This window comes from Quercus suber, unplaced genomic scaffold (genome assembly GCF_002906115.3).
Source record: "Quercus suber isolate HL8 unplaced genomic scaffold, Cork oak 2.0 scaffold_887, whole genome shotgun sequence".
NCBI classification, from domain to species: Eukaryota; Viridiplantae; Streptophyta; class Magnoliopsida; order Fagales; family Fagaceae; genus Quercus; species Quercus suber.
Genome location: NW_027070314.1, coordinates 50,405 through 64,347, shown reverse-complemented (window position 1 = coordinate 64,347; position 13,943 = coordinate 50,405). Strand labels below are relative to the sequence as shown.

At 36.7% G+C, this 13,943-nt stretch overlaps 2 protein-coding genes across 2 annotated transcripts in view; one reads left to right on the top strand and one right to left on the bottom strand.

Moving 5' to 3' along the window:
* Positions 1-196, top strand: part of LOC136065220 (uncharacterized) — a 9,910-nt gene extending 9,714 nt beyond the window's left edge. The window contains exon 2 of the mRNA XM_065768104.1: positions 99-196. Within this exon, the coding sequence (XP_065624176.1) occupies positions 99-196 (98 nt within the window). The remainder of the gene's footprint in view (positions 1-98) is intronic.
* A 2,458-nt stretch (positions 197-2,654) lies between these two features.
* LOC111995846 (G-type lectin S-receptor-like serine/threonine-protein kinase SD2-5) lies at positions 2,655-5,608 on the bottom strand. Its single transcript, XM_065768108.1, has one exon. It carries the CDS (start codon positions 5,407-5,409, stop codon positions 2,902-2,904), a length of 2,508 nt encoding a protein of 835 aa, XP_065624180.1. The 5' UTR covers positions 5,410-5,608; the 3' UTR covers positions 2,655-2,901.
* Between the last annotated feature and the right edge of the window lie 8,335 nt (positions 5,609-13,943).

The following is a 13,943-nucleotide window of genomic DNA, read 5'->3' as shown; positions in this document are numbered from 1 at the left end:
CTAAACATAAGTGCCATCAGCATCTCTTAGGATCAAGTCTCCTTCTTGAGAGAGTGGCAGTGTTGCATTAATTTTGACAGGTGTGTTCCTGTTTGCAGTCCACACTGCTTCTAAGGATTCTATGAAAGGAGGGTTGACACCTGTGCGGGTTTGGAATATAGAGACAGTAAAAAAGCAAGTACCATTCCGGAATTGACAGAGGAAGCCATAGACAAAGCGAGGTCCAAAGCTTACCCTAAGAAGGACGGTCCTCAGACCATCCCAATTTGAACTATTCGGGCTGTCTAATGGGCTATTGATCCATGTGGATAGATTGGCAACTGGAATCTCAACAATCTGGGCATTGATTAGAAGCGAAAAAGAAAGCAGAAGACAAAGGATGTGAAGATTTAAGCTGACAACCATTGCTATCTATGATGCGAGATGATGCTGAAGGAGAGCAAATGAGCTCAAGATAAAGATATCACAAGAGTCCACTGTCCAATGTCAATTGGAATGAAATAATGCTACAAAGATAAGTCAGGTGCACAACATTTTGTACCTTGTTTTTCATAACAATAAAGTGATTTTGTTCCAATCACATCAGATCATGACAATGGTTGTAGAAAAAATGTAAATATGAACAATTTTGTCTCTAACATTATTCAGGTTAAATATTGAACTTCATTAAGATAAAATAAGGTCTCCTAATGTATACTTAAAATATATATATATATATATATATATATATATATTATTGGACATAATTTGAAGACAGGCGACTGGTTGTATGCATTATTAGGAAGTTCCAAAGAAAAAGTATGCATTATGTTGTAGAAAAAGTCATATATTGTGTGCCTAAGAATAGTGTAATAATAAAACATAAATGTTATGATTGATTAAAAGACTTTTGTTGAGGTTGGAGGTTCTAGGCTTCTACAGAAGTGTTCCATAAAAGAGGTATCTTTGATTGATGCTCAAACATCTCCCCCAAGTTTGAAGTTTGAACAAGTCAGTGCTCATCAGCAGTCTTGCTAAAGGTAGTTTGATGGGGCTAATTTTGAAGACAAGGTTTTATGCAGACAATTTTTATATTAGCAAAATAATGTGTGTGAGTCATCTCAAACGGAGACTAGTATGTATACTAATGCGTTTTCCTTCACAAAAGCTGTGGGACATCTCAACTTATATGCAAGATTGCGTAACGAAGCAAGTAGCTGAAATCTGTGTAAAGAAGTAAATTGTTAAAATATACAACAAAAACTTGGAAATTTACTGAAGCAATGTTGTACCTACATAAGAACAATTACATAGACATTAGACACAGTTTAATATGTTGATGAAATATGTAAAAATTTAATGTCACCTTGCAAGTGTCTAATGCTTTTTAAATAGGTGCGGCTACTCTCTATGTTGATTTGACATTTAATAGGTGATTAAGCATGGTGTCTCGTATTATTGCAAGCACAGTGACAGAGGCTCATATTCTAGCAAGATTAATTAGTGCCTTTTGTCCTCTGCTAATATGAGGTTAAACCGTTAAAAGGCCACCAAGTGCCTCCTTCCGTAGATTACTGTAAAAAGAGCTATTCTACAGAATACGAAAAAAAAATGAGGAAAAGAGATGTTGTATATTGAACAAATTAGTAGAGTTTAAATGCCAAATAGACAGAAAAATCTGCGTATAAGAAGTAAGAACAATCCAAATAGTAAGGCTTACACAATTATACCTAATAGATTCAATTTGAATATACTTCCTTAGTTTCCCGCAAGGAAATATTTATTCATTTAATTTTTTTTTTCTATCTACATGGATAGTAGTTAATTTCATCCCATTGATTTGAAGACGATGCTATCATACCATGGTTTAGTGTCAATTCAAACTTACGTAATAGAGAGTAAGTTAAACTTCAAAGGTACCATGATTTCCAATGGCACGTGTTGATAGTGGAAGAAGCTATATAACTAAGGGAAAGTCAAGAATGTATAATGTATATGTACTTGACCTTGCATAGTCATATAATATAGGATTCCATTGTGTCTAAAGTTTGACCAGTTTATTTAAGAAATAAAGGGGAAGATCCAATGAGATTTTATGCCCCTCTCACACGGTCTACCTGGCTCTACAGACCAGTCCACACGTTTGTGCAGGAGGGAAACTACAAGGGAATGAGGTATTAAACATGATCCTCTCTGCTTCATTAGTCTTGTATACAAATTCTGACGTGAAGACTACACCATATTGCCTACTTACTAGTCTTGAGTTTGACCTCCAGCCTCCTGATGAAAAAATTTGATTTTGAAATGTAATTTTACCCAGAGTATGGGTAGTCTGAGAGAAGACTGGTCCTCTATCCTCACTGTGCGAATTTTATGAAAGGAAAATTATTGGTTAACATCTAATGTTTATGTAAATTGTACATAATTGTGCCCATTTGTTTAGTCTTCATTGTAAATCTTACATGAACGGTGGAATGTAAACAAATTCTAGATTTTTTTTGCCCCTATCCAAACCAAAGTCTCAAAAAGAACACCTCTATCATCCTAAGATCATCCAAACCAGATGAATTTGAGCCAGGTGAAGTTAAAAACTGATAACGAAACACTACAGAACTTGCGAACGTTAGATATACTTAACTAATGATTATTTAAATTTAAATTAAAAAACAAACAAATTATAGCAAATGAGAGATTTATTCAATAATCATAAATATCACCTTCAAATATATGGTATCTAGCAACATCAAATAAATTGAGTGACAAACATGTTACAGATTGAGAAGTACTAGTGACTGTCAGGAGTTCAAAGCTGCTACAACAATTTGGAAAACTAGAAAATTCAATCACTACGGGAAGGAACTTATTATAGAACTGAGATTACCTCATTCTTCATGTGAAAAAAATAAAAGTTCTTGTCAATTGTCACCGTGGTCCTGATAGAACTGAATCCAATAAAGTAGTGGCACCACCAACATTTACTTCTGGATGCATGACTCTTGCTCTTGTGTTTGGAATAGGTGGATTGCAGAAGTTATAATCAATGTTCTCTTCAACATCCATGACACCCTCCAAGACCTTAACAACCATTGACATGGAAGGCCTCTTTGAATAATCACTTTGCAAACACCAAGCAGAAACCCTCATCATATCCACAACTTCTGCTCCATGTAATTGCATATCTTCACAGTACTTATCAACCAGGTCCAACAACTGCTTCTTTATTAACTTTTCCATGAAAAGTCCTTGCAAATGCATTGCTTCCTCAGGCTGAGAACGATCAAAATGTCTCCGTCCACACAATATTTCCAACAACACTACTCCAAAGCTATACACGTCTACTTTTTCTGTAATTACTAAACTCAACCATTCTGGAGCCAAATAGCCAGGAGTTCCTCTCATGATTGTTACAACTTGACTCTGGTCACGATCAATCAATTTAGACAAACCAAAATCAGCAACTTTTGCATTAAAATTCTCGTCTAGGAGAATATTTTCAGGTTTTACATCTAAATGAGCAATCTTTTTATTGCAATCTTCATGGAGATAGGTGAGTCCCTTTGCTATGTCAAGAATGATCTTCTTCCTCCTATGCCAATCCAAATTAAACTCATGGTTTTTGTGGAAAATCCATTTATCCAAAGACCCATTAGACATGTACTCGTAAACAAGAAGTCTATGAGATCTTTGAGCACAAAACCCAATCAATCTAACCAAGTTGAAATGATGAATATTGCCAATTGTCTCGACCTCAGCTAAAAATGATTTCTTGATTTGATTAATACCATTAAGATGCTTCACAGCAATTTTAGTGCCGTCAATTAAAGCCCCTTCAAAAACTGTGCCAAACCCACCTCCACCGAGCTTCTTATTGAAATTTTTTGTCATGGCTTGCAAATCCTCAAATGAATATCTTGTGGGCATTCCTGGTACATGATCTAAATAATACTCCTCAGCTTCGTCAGAATCATTATTCTTCCTAAACAAAAGAAAAAAGATCCCAATTAAAAGAAACAGACCAAACAAAGAAGCAATGCTGGATCCCAATATTATTACAAACCGATTTCTTTTCTTTCCCCGCCGGGAAGGAATTGCCCTTGGGAGATTCTGCGCTTTGATGTATATGGAAGCGGCAAGAATAGGATCACCACTGTTTCTGTCACCGCTCTTCAGTGATAAAATTCCCGATAGTAAATGACAATCCCCTAAAAAGGGATTCTGACTATAGGAATGTAAAATAGCAGCTTTGCACGAACAATCTTTTAAGCATGCCTTCTTACAACCCTCTAAATCTGTAAATTGGAGCTTTCTAATATAACTAAAGTAAGTTACGTTCTGGCAAGATAAAAAGAATTGATTTTGGGAAGCATCACAAGACAAAGGAGTAACTAGGGAGCACCCACGGTCAGGCAGACTGTCATTGGTTAGCTTGAAATAGGTTGTCCCATTTATTGATTTAGGAACAGGGCAACTACACTGGGCATTTCTACAAATACCATAATTGCCACATGCCATTGGGTAATCGCAGTAATTAAGATATTTTTTGAGAAAATCAACTTCCTTCCATTCTGAACTCTGTTCTTTCCACGCATACCCTCTCAAATGTCCATCAGCCCCTAATCTGACATACTGCAATAGAAGGTCACCATCTTCTAAGAACGGATCGATATGGAGATCTAAGCTTCCACCATCAGCAGATATGATACTTCCTGTCGTGTTTTCGCCAAAACTTACAGAAATGCTATCACTTTTGTAATAGGTTATTGGGGGATTAGAACTGAAGGAAAATAACATCTCTTCAGCATTGACAGAGAGTGAAAATGATCCTCCTTCACTAGTGAGATTCTGCCCTGCGAACAAAGTTTGCCAAGGAACCAGTGAGTCGGTTGGGTGATCAAAAGACCGCCAACTTGATCCGTCATTTTCATCCAAGAGTATGAGGCAGCCTGAGTCAGTCATGTCTATGCCAGCCACAGATTTGCTGCTGCTGTTAGTTGACCAAGCTATAGTTCCGTCAGCATCCTGCAATACCAACCCTCTTTCTGAACTGAGCTGCAAAGTCGCGTTAATGCTGACTGGATTCTTTTGGTTAGCAGACCATACAACCCGCGGACCAACATCCTCGCGAACCTTGCCCATGCCAACTTTGTCAATATACAGAAAAAAAATGGCAAAGAGATAATCCTTGCAGGTTTGATTACAGAAGAAGCCACAAGCAAATACTAGGCCAGAGGATCCACTGGTAAGGATGATTCTTACTGTTGACCCGTCTCTGAACTTGACAGAATCGGGAGCAGAGAGACTGTTGGTCCATGAAGTAGAGGGGCTTGCTTTAAGATGATCCGGAGGCAGAGCCGTCACTAAGTTGGGAAAAGGTATTAGAAAAAGAACAAGGTAAAGAAGAACACCACACCAAACCCAGCTTATACCCATTGTCTGTAACACACGGTGATAGAAGAAAGGTAAATTAGATAAAGAAATGGGGAGGGGATGACTCTCATACTCCAGATCTGGACGTGTGTGGGTTGTTGCTGGTGTATGTGCTGAGTTTCACATCGATATTATGTTTATATTAAGGGTTTTTTTTTTTTTTTTTTAAAAAAAAAAAAAAAAAAAAAAAAAAAAAAAAAAAAAAACTGAATTATTATGCTTACAATATTTTTACAAAAAATTATAAATACTTATTTGTTATTTGTTATAATTTAAACTTATAAATAAAATTAATTTTTTTACCTCACTAATAACAACCCGTAACAACTTGTTATTTAGAATTTATTATGAAAATGTTATAAAAATATTGTAAATATAGCATTTCTCATTACTTTAATGATAAATACTAATGTACACCACACACTTTTTTTTATAACTAAAATCATGATTTCAATTAAAAAAACATTAGTTAGTATGTCATTTTTTATTGATTAAATATTTTTTTCATACTTTCATGTATCTCCACTATTTCACAAGCAATGTTGGAGAGGGGAAAAAGAAAATAGGTTTGACATATAGATGTACAAAACACAACCATAGTAACAAAATATATATATATATATAGGTAAAATTTAGGTATAGTACCTTAGATACAGTTGCTTAAGTTCTCCCTTTAAATTTAAGCCACGTGTCTACTAAAGTTAACTCAACAAATGGCCGTTAAAAGATAACGCGTCGTTTCCTTGCCTTGGTTTTGTGTTTTTCTTCATTGGCCCGCAATAGATAATTTTAGTTTCAGATATCAGATCTTTCCCCAGCTGACTTCTTCCACCAAGTCTCCTCCTTCAGATTTCTTGTACTAAAGTCTCTTCCTCCAAAGACATCAAGTTTCTTTTATGTTCTCTTTAATATATATATATATATATATTTTTTTTTTTTTTTTCAAATCCTCTCCCCTTTTTATGGCTTACCCAACAACAAATCGAAAGAAATAAGAAGCAAGGCTATGGACCAAAAATTCTTACTAGATTCAGGGAAATCAAGGTCCACCTTGAATCCCTACACAACCGCCATGCCCCGTTGTCTTCTTCATCTCTCTCTTAGGCTAGTTCTCTCTTAAAGCTTCTATTATGGGGTTTTCATGTGGGTGACCAATCTACCTCCTCACATGGTAGCCAGAATAAATGCAAGATGTGGTAGTGAAGGGATCTTGCCAATAATTTGTTGAGTTTCAGCCAAAATTTTTGTTTGGAACTTGTTTGTTTCTTGGGAAAATGAAGGTGAAAGCGTTTAAAGCATCTGGTTTTTATTGCAGGTTGGGTTACCTTAGAGACTAAGCTCATGACTCATGGCTCACGTGAATGATATTGATGGGTGATGGGTCTATTTAATTTCTTTATCTCTCCTTCTGAATGAGTTTACTACACTTTCTCTTCTTTGAGGTGTGGTAGTAAAAGCTTGACCACTTGACAGCAAAATGTTGGTTGAGTTATTACTTAACGTCGTTTGTTGAGTTAACTTTAGTAGACACGTTGCTTAAATTTAAAGAGGAAACCTAAGGAACTGTACTTAAAGAACTGTACTTAAGTTTTGCCCAATATATATATATATATATATAAGTAAAGAAAGATTTGAGTTAACCACGTTTTGTGTCAAGAAACTTAGAAAAGATCAGGTCAACCTTAAAAGCTTGAAAAGATACTAATTGATTTTATTATTATTACTTTTTTTTTTTTAAGAAGAATTGATTTCTAAAGCATTAATTTAGAAAGTATTTTCAGAAATTTTTTATGAAAAAAAAAAGTAACCAATGTTTATTAAAGCTTTCTATATTTTTTATAAAAATGAAATCAAAACATTTTTAAAATAGCTAATTAACAAATTTTTTTAAAACACCCATTAACCCGACCATATTTATTTTTTTTGAAGAGATGTATTGTATTGATAAGGGAAGACGCGGGAAGTAACGTATATACTTGACCCACATCACGCGGTACACAGACCTGCTACGCAAGAGGAACACAATGAGGGTTTGACCGTCTGACGACTCTGACCAATAACCTAATTCAATAATTCACAAAGTTCAAATTTGAGTACGTATCACCTTCAAATGTATGTCGTACACGTATTTATTTCGGAGCACTCTTCAAGAACTAAAAAAAGAGACGTTCTACCCAGCAAAAAAAAAAAAAAAAGAGACGTTCTGGACCTCTAAAAAAAATTGATCTTGGGTAACCTCACAAGACAATGGAGAAACTAGGGAGCAACCACACGGTCAGGCGGACTGTCATTGGTTCGCTTGAAATAGTTCGTCCCATTTATTGATTTAGGAACAGGGCAACTACACTGGGCATCTCTGCAAATACCGTAATTGCCACATGCCTCTGGGCAATCGCAGTAATCAATATATTCTTTGAGAGAGCAACTTCCATCCATTCTGAACTCTGTTCTTTCCACACATACCCTCCCAAATGTCCATCAGCCCCTAATCTGACATACTGCGACTGCCGGTCAACACCTTCAAACAGATATGAATATCTATACCAAACTAACCCTCCATTATAAAATTCTAAACCAATTGGCGTGTCATTTTCAAGCCTGCAAGAAAAATAAGCACCTGAGTAAGAGTATTAGCAACAGTGAAGCTATTAAATAGCTATATAGTTATTTTAACTTCACCAAAATATAAAAATGTATACTGCAGTAGTGGTGCCATAGGTAAAAAAATTTAGCTTCTTCCTACAATGCACAACTATTTATGGCTATACACTGTAGTAAGAAGCTTTAAAAAAAAAATTTATTACACTTCTCATTAAAATAATGTTTCTTTTCTTTTTTTCTTTTCTCTTCCCGTTTCACAGCTCATCTCTCTCCCACGTTATAATTCCCTCTCTGCTCTCTCAAACCGAAGCTCCTCTCTCTCATCCCTTTCTCTCATCTCATAGATCAGGTCCTGTCTCTGCCGGTCATGCCTTTGCCGTCGCCCTTGAATCCATCTCGCCCAGTCCTCCACGCCGCCAACCCACCTCCCCACGCTGCCGACCCATCTCTCCTAGTCCTCCATCTCACCGCTCACCCAACGCCGACCCAAGCTCCATCGTCGACCCAAGCTTCATCACCAATCCAAGCTCCATCGCCAATCCAAGCTCCATCGCCGATCCAAGCTAATTCAGTGAGAGAAAGACAAGACCGGCAAAGAAGGTATACATGCTATACTGTGAATCTTTTTTTTTTTTGTTTATTGTTGCTGTCTGTGATTTTCGATAAATATTAGTATTTGATTTGGGTTTTAGCAATTTTTTTGTCAAAGCTTAAATCTTTGTTAAACCCTGGTTTGATTTTTGGGTTTTTGGTTACGAATCTAAGATGGGTTTTTCTGTTTATTTTGATTCAGTGTTTGTAGGACTTGTTCTAGAATGGTTTGGTTAGGTTTGGGTGGGTTTCATGGGCCAGTGGTGGCATGGCTGTGTTGGTGGTGATTTGTGTGATGTTTATATTATTTTATTGTGTTGAAAGTTAAAATAGATCTAATGAATGTTTGGTAAAATGAGTAGGTAGAATAAATAAAGTAGTTTTTTGAGGTGTCCACTGCTGTGGATGCTCAAATAGGTTATTGGAGGATTAGAATCAAAGGAAAATAATATCTCTACATCAGTGATAGAGAGTGCAAATAATTCTCCTTCACTAGTGAGTTTCTGCCCTGCGCCTAAAGTTTACCCAAAAACCACAAGCAAATACTAGGCTAGAGGATCCACTCGTAAGGATGATTCTTACTGCTGATCCATCTCTGAACTTAACAGAATCAGGAGCAGAGAGACGGTTGGTCCATGAAGTAGAGGGGCTTGCTTTAAGATAATCCTGAGGCAAAGCTGTCACTAAGTTGGGAAAATGTATTAGAAAAAGAACAAGGTAAAGAAGAACACCACACCAAACCTAGCTTATTCCCATTTTCTGTAGCACATGGTGCTAGAAGAAAGGCGAAGTAGATAAAGAAATGGGGGGAGGGGATGACTCTCATACTCCAGATTTGGACATTTGTGGGTTGTTGCTGATATATGTGCTAAGTTCCACATCAATAACATGATGATACTACGGTTCGTTCGTTCGTTCGTTTGTTTTTTTTTTTTTTTTTGTTTTTTTTTTTCATCATTTTGGAATCACTTTAATGGGTAAATACTAATGTACATTGTATACCTTTTTTTTAACAAAAATAGTGATTTGGGTGTGCAGGGAACTTATCAAAATCGACTTGACCCAACTTAACTCTCATGATTTTTATTATTATTATTTTTTACAGTAGGTTAGGTTGGGTTCAGGTCATGAGATTTACAAATCCGCCTAACCCGACCCCACCTAATTATATTTAATATATTTTAAGGGCAAATTATAGTAAACCCACCTGTGGTTTGACTCATTTTCACATTGCCTACTCGTGGTTTAAAACTTAACACTTTGCCCACCTAAACTTTAATCCGTTTACTCTCCGTTACCCACCTCATCCTTAGACGTTAGAAAAACACCCTTTTATTAAAAATCTGAACATAACACAAATCAAAAACACAAACCATTGAATCTTTTCCTCACAAGCCCTAGAAACATGAAAAACTCCTGCATTGGGCTAGGGTTTTGATTTTTCTGATCGTGGTGCATAACACTTTCATGTGGGGTGAGGTACTAACTTTAGGTTGTCTTGAGGCATTGAATATTCAAAGATAAATCATCACCAGGTACAAATTTTCTGCTTTATATGGGTTGGGGTTTCAAGTTTTGATGGTAGCTTTGATTCATAGGAAATTTGATTCACACGAAGTTAATAAGCGATGTCTTCTTCGAGTGGAAATTACTCAGGTTCAAGTGGGCATATGTGTACATATGAGACGTTAGAAAAACACCCTTTTTATTAAAAATCAGAACATAACACGAATCAAAAACACAAACCATTGAATCTTTTCCTCACGAGCCCTAGAAACACAAAAAACCCTTGTATTGAGTTAGGGTTTTGATTTTTCTAATTGTGGTGCATAACACTTTCATGTGAGGGTGAGGTTCTGACTTTGGGTTGTCTTGAGGCATTGAATATTCGAAGATAGATCATCACCAAGTACGAGTTTTTTGCTTTATATGGGTTGGGGCTTCAAGTTTTGATGGTAGCTTTGATTTATAGGAAATTTGTTTCACACCAAGTTGATAAGCGATGTCTTCTTTGAGTGGAAATTACTCAGGTTCAAGTGGGCATATGTGTACATATGAGACGTTATAAAAACACCCTTTTTATTAAAAATCAGAACATAACATGAATTAAAAACACAAACCATTGAATCTTTTCCTCACAAGCCCTAGAAACACGAAAAACCCTTGTATTGAGTTAGGGTTTTGATTTTTTTGATCGTGGTGCATAACACTTTCATGTGAGGGTGAGGTTCTGACTTTGGGTTGTCTTGAGGCATTGAATATTCTAAGATAGATCATCACCAAGTACGAATTTTTTGCTTTATATGGGTTGGGGTTTCAAGTTTTGATGGTAGCTTTGATTCATAGGAAATTTGTTTCACACAAAGTTGATAATGATGTCTTCTTCGAGTGGAAATTACTCAGGTTCAAGTGGGCATATGTGTACATATGAGACTTGTGTGTTAAGAATAAGTTTGACAGTGGATAATTTTGGGAGAAGGTTTTTGGGTTGTAGCTGATATAAGGTAAGTATAGTTTTTAATTAATCTAGTTGACTCAAGTGAGATTAGAATGTGATGTGTTCAATTCAATTTATGAACAAGTTGGTCCCAAGTTCCCTTTCTTTCAATGGATTGATAATCCCACTTGTATGCGTGAGAATGAAGCTGCCCATTTAGTGCAACAAAAGCTGGATTTACTGTGAAGTGAGCTGCAACTTGCACATGAAAGAGAAAGAGCAGCTACCTAGACAGCAGCAGAAGCTACCCAAATGGTAGAAATTGCTCAAGAAAGAGCAATAAAAGCCACCGAGAGGGAGAGAGTTTCAAGCTTCCTCTGTTCAAGCCAAGGAGATAGCAGTGAGAGCTTTAGAGCAAGAGAGAAAGTGTAGAATTGCACTAATTCTGTCATGATTTTTTTTTTTTTTTTGGTTATGTTGTTTTCATGTTTTGGCTCAAATGAGAATGTTGGAATGATGAGATTGAGTTTGCCTGGTGGGTTGTAATGTATAAGTTAGTCCTCAATTGTATTGTAATAGAACTATGTAAGATGATAGATGCTGTTAGCTTGAAACTACTTACTAATATAAGTTTTTTAAAGATAAAGTGTTATTTATGTTAGAAGGTGTTGGTGTTTTTGTTTAAAGTGAATTGGCTACTTGTGAGTTGTGAGCTGTTAGTGTTTTGTTGGATGTTGTGAGTTGTGTTGGTTTGTGCATAAAATGCATTGTGTGAAGATAATTGTGTTGAAAATGAATTGTTTAAAATTTAAAGTGCATGGCAACTATCTGTCAACTTGCAAGAAAAGACAACAAATGCACACATAAACCTGTTATTCAACACATACACTTGTTGTATTCAAAAGTGACTGCTATATTCAATACATGCACACATAAACAAACTCATATATGTTCAACTGCAATAATCAACCACATGACAACAACTAGTCAAAATAATAATTCTAAACACCTGCCATTAAGTTGGGAAATTGCATACATATTTAAGGTGGCATTGAATAGTCTTTCATCAACCACAAGTAAATATAGGGCATTTGGTACAACAACAACCAAAACAGTTGCACCTATTATTGTTTACAAAACTTACAAAAATACAAATAAATCCCAACAGTGTTTGAAGAACATATATAATCAACAATTGTCTACCATGCCATTGTCTACAAATTACATATAACCCTAGCACTACATAACCCTAATACATAGCAACAAAAGTGTCTTGACATAGTTTTCATTTACTGCCCTTGCCCCTATCCCTGCCTCTCCCACCATAACTGGCATTTCTACCTCTTGTTTTACATTTCTGTGTTCTAGCTGCATGACCCCTTCCTCTTATAGCAACTCCTCAGGTAGCAGGTGGTCTTGTAGGCTACAAAGTACAAGAATTCACATGTTAGCTATTAGTATCACATTTTTATGAATAAAACATCAAACATAAAACTATAGCACCTGTGATGATGATGCTCAAGTGTCCCATGTTTCTGCAAGGGTGTGTGGTGCTGGCTGACTTGAAGAGAACCAAGGAGCTCCTTTAACTATGTACCTGAAGTCTGAAGAGTACTGCTGACTTGGTTGTGACCATGGAGTCTGAGTTGGTGGCTGTGACCCTGTTGCCTGGTTGGATAAGGCCATAGTGTAAGGTTAATATGTTGGTGGGGGTTGAGATGATGCTAAGGGTTGAGATGAGGATGGGGCTTGGGAAGCAAATTGGGCCTGAGATAAGGATTGAGCCTGTGATAAACATGGGGCTTGGGATCCTTATCTGCATGTAGAAGGCCTTCCACTTGCTTGCAACAAAATATGAACATGTTTACAGTGTCAGTTATTGGCATTTTGCATAAAATAAAAAATTTTGTAAAAACTTACAGATTTCTCTTTCTGCAATCTCTTCCTCCTCTCCCATGGTGTCTCACTAGTAACATTGGCTATGCATCCCCTTCCATTGTGCCCTTCCTTTTGACACCTTCCACATCTCACTGGCTTGTTTGCTCTAGACACCCTATAAGGGTTTCTTGGCTCATCATCATCTCCCTTCCTTTTTATGGGTGGCCTGCTTGGTGGCTTATAGATTGTAGGTGTAACAGGCTAGGGTTGGCCACTTGAGATCGACTCAGACTGGCCAGGCATGGGTGGTATGGGTATCTTGTATGTCTCCATAAAAGCATCCTTCTAGTAGCATGGATGAGTGTAGTCCTCTAGTTTCTCACGATTCAAAAAAATGGCCGCAACTCCATGCTTGCAGGGGATTCCTATCAAGTCCCATACCTACAAGTGCATGTCCTCCCTACCAAGTCCACCACATGCCTTTACAAAAGTTCTTAGACTCTAATTTTAACTTCTCCAACTTATCCTGTATGCTTGGACACAACTTGCCATCACACTTTTCTATGCCAATCTTCTTTATATACAGCCTACTCATAAGCCTAACTCTAATCCACTCCAGCATTGATAAGATTGGCTTGTCTCTAGCCTTCACAATCATAGAATTAAATCTGTTGGGAATTTAGACCCCTTAAACACACAGATTGCGTAGCCTAGATTAATTAGCCAAGTTGTTACTTAGTCAAATTATGCAATTCTAGGTTAAAGCAATCAAATAATCATATCAAGATATAAAGCAGCGGAAAATAAATAACACAAGATATGATCACCCAGGAAACCACTCGGTAAAAACCTGGGGAGGATTTGACCCACCGATCCTCAAGGCATAACAGAATTCACTATGAAAGAATTGAAGTTCTTACAGAAGGACTACAAGCTCCCCGCTTGACTTCCTAATGCTACCCACCAGTAGAACTTCCTGACACGACCACGCGCAGGCTCCGAATCCACGGACTACTTCTTTCTTGAATTC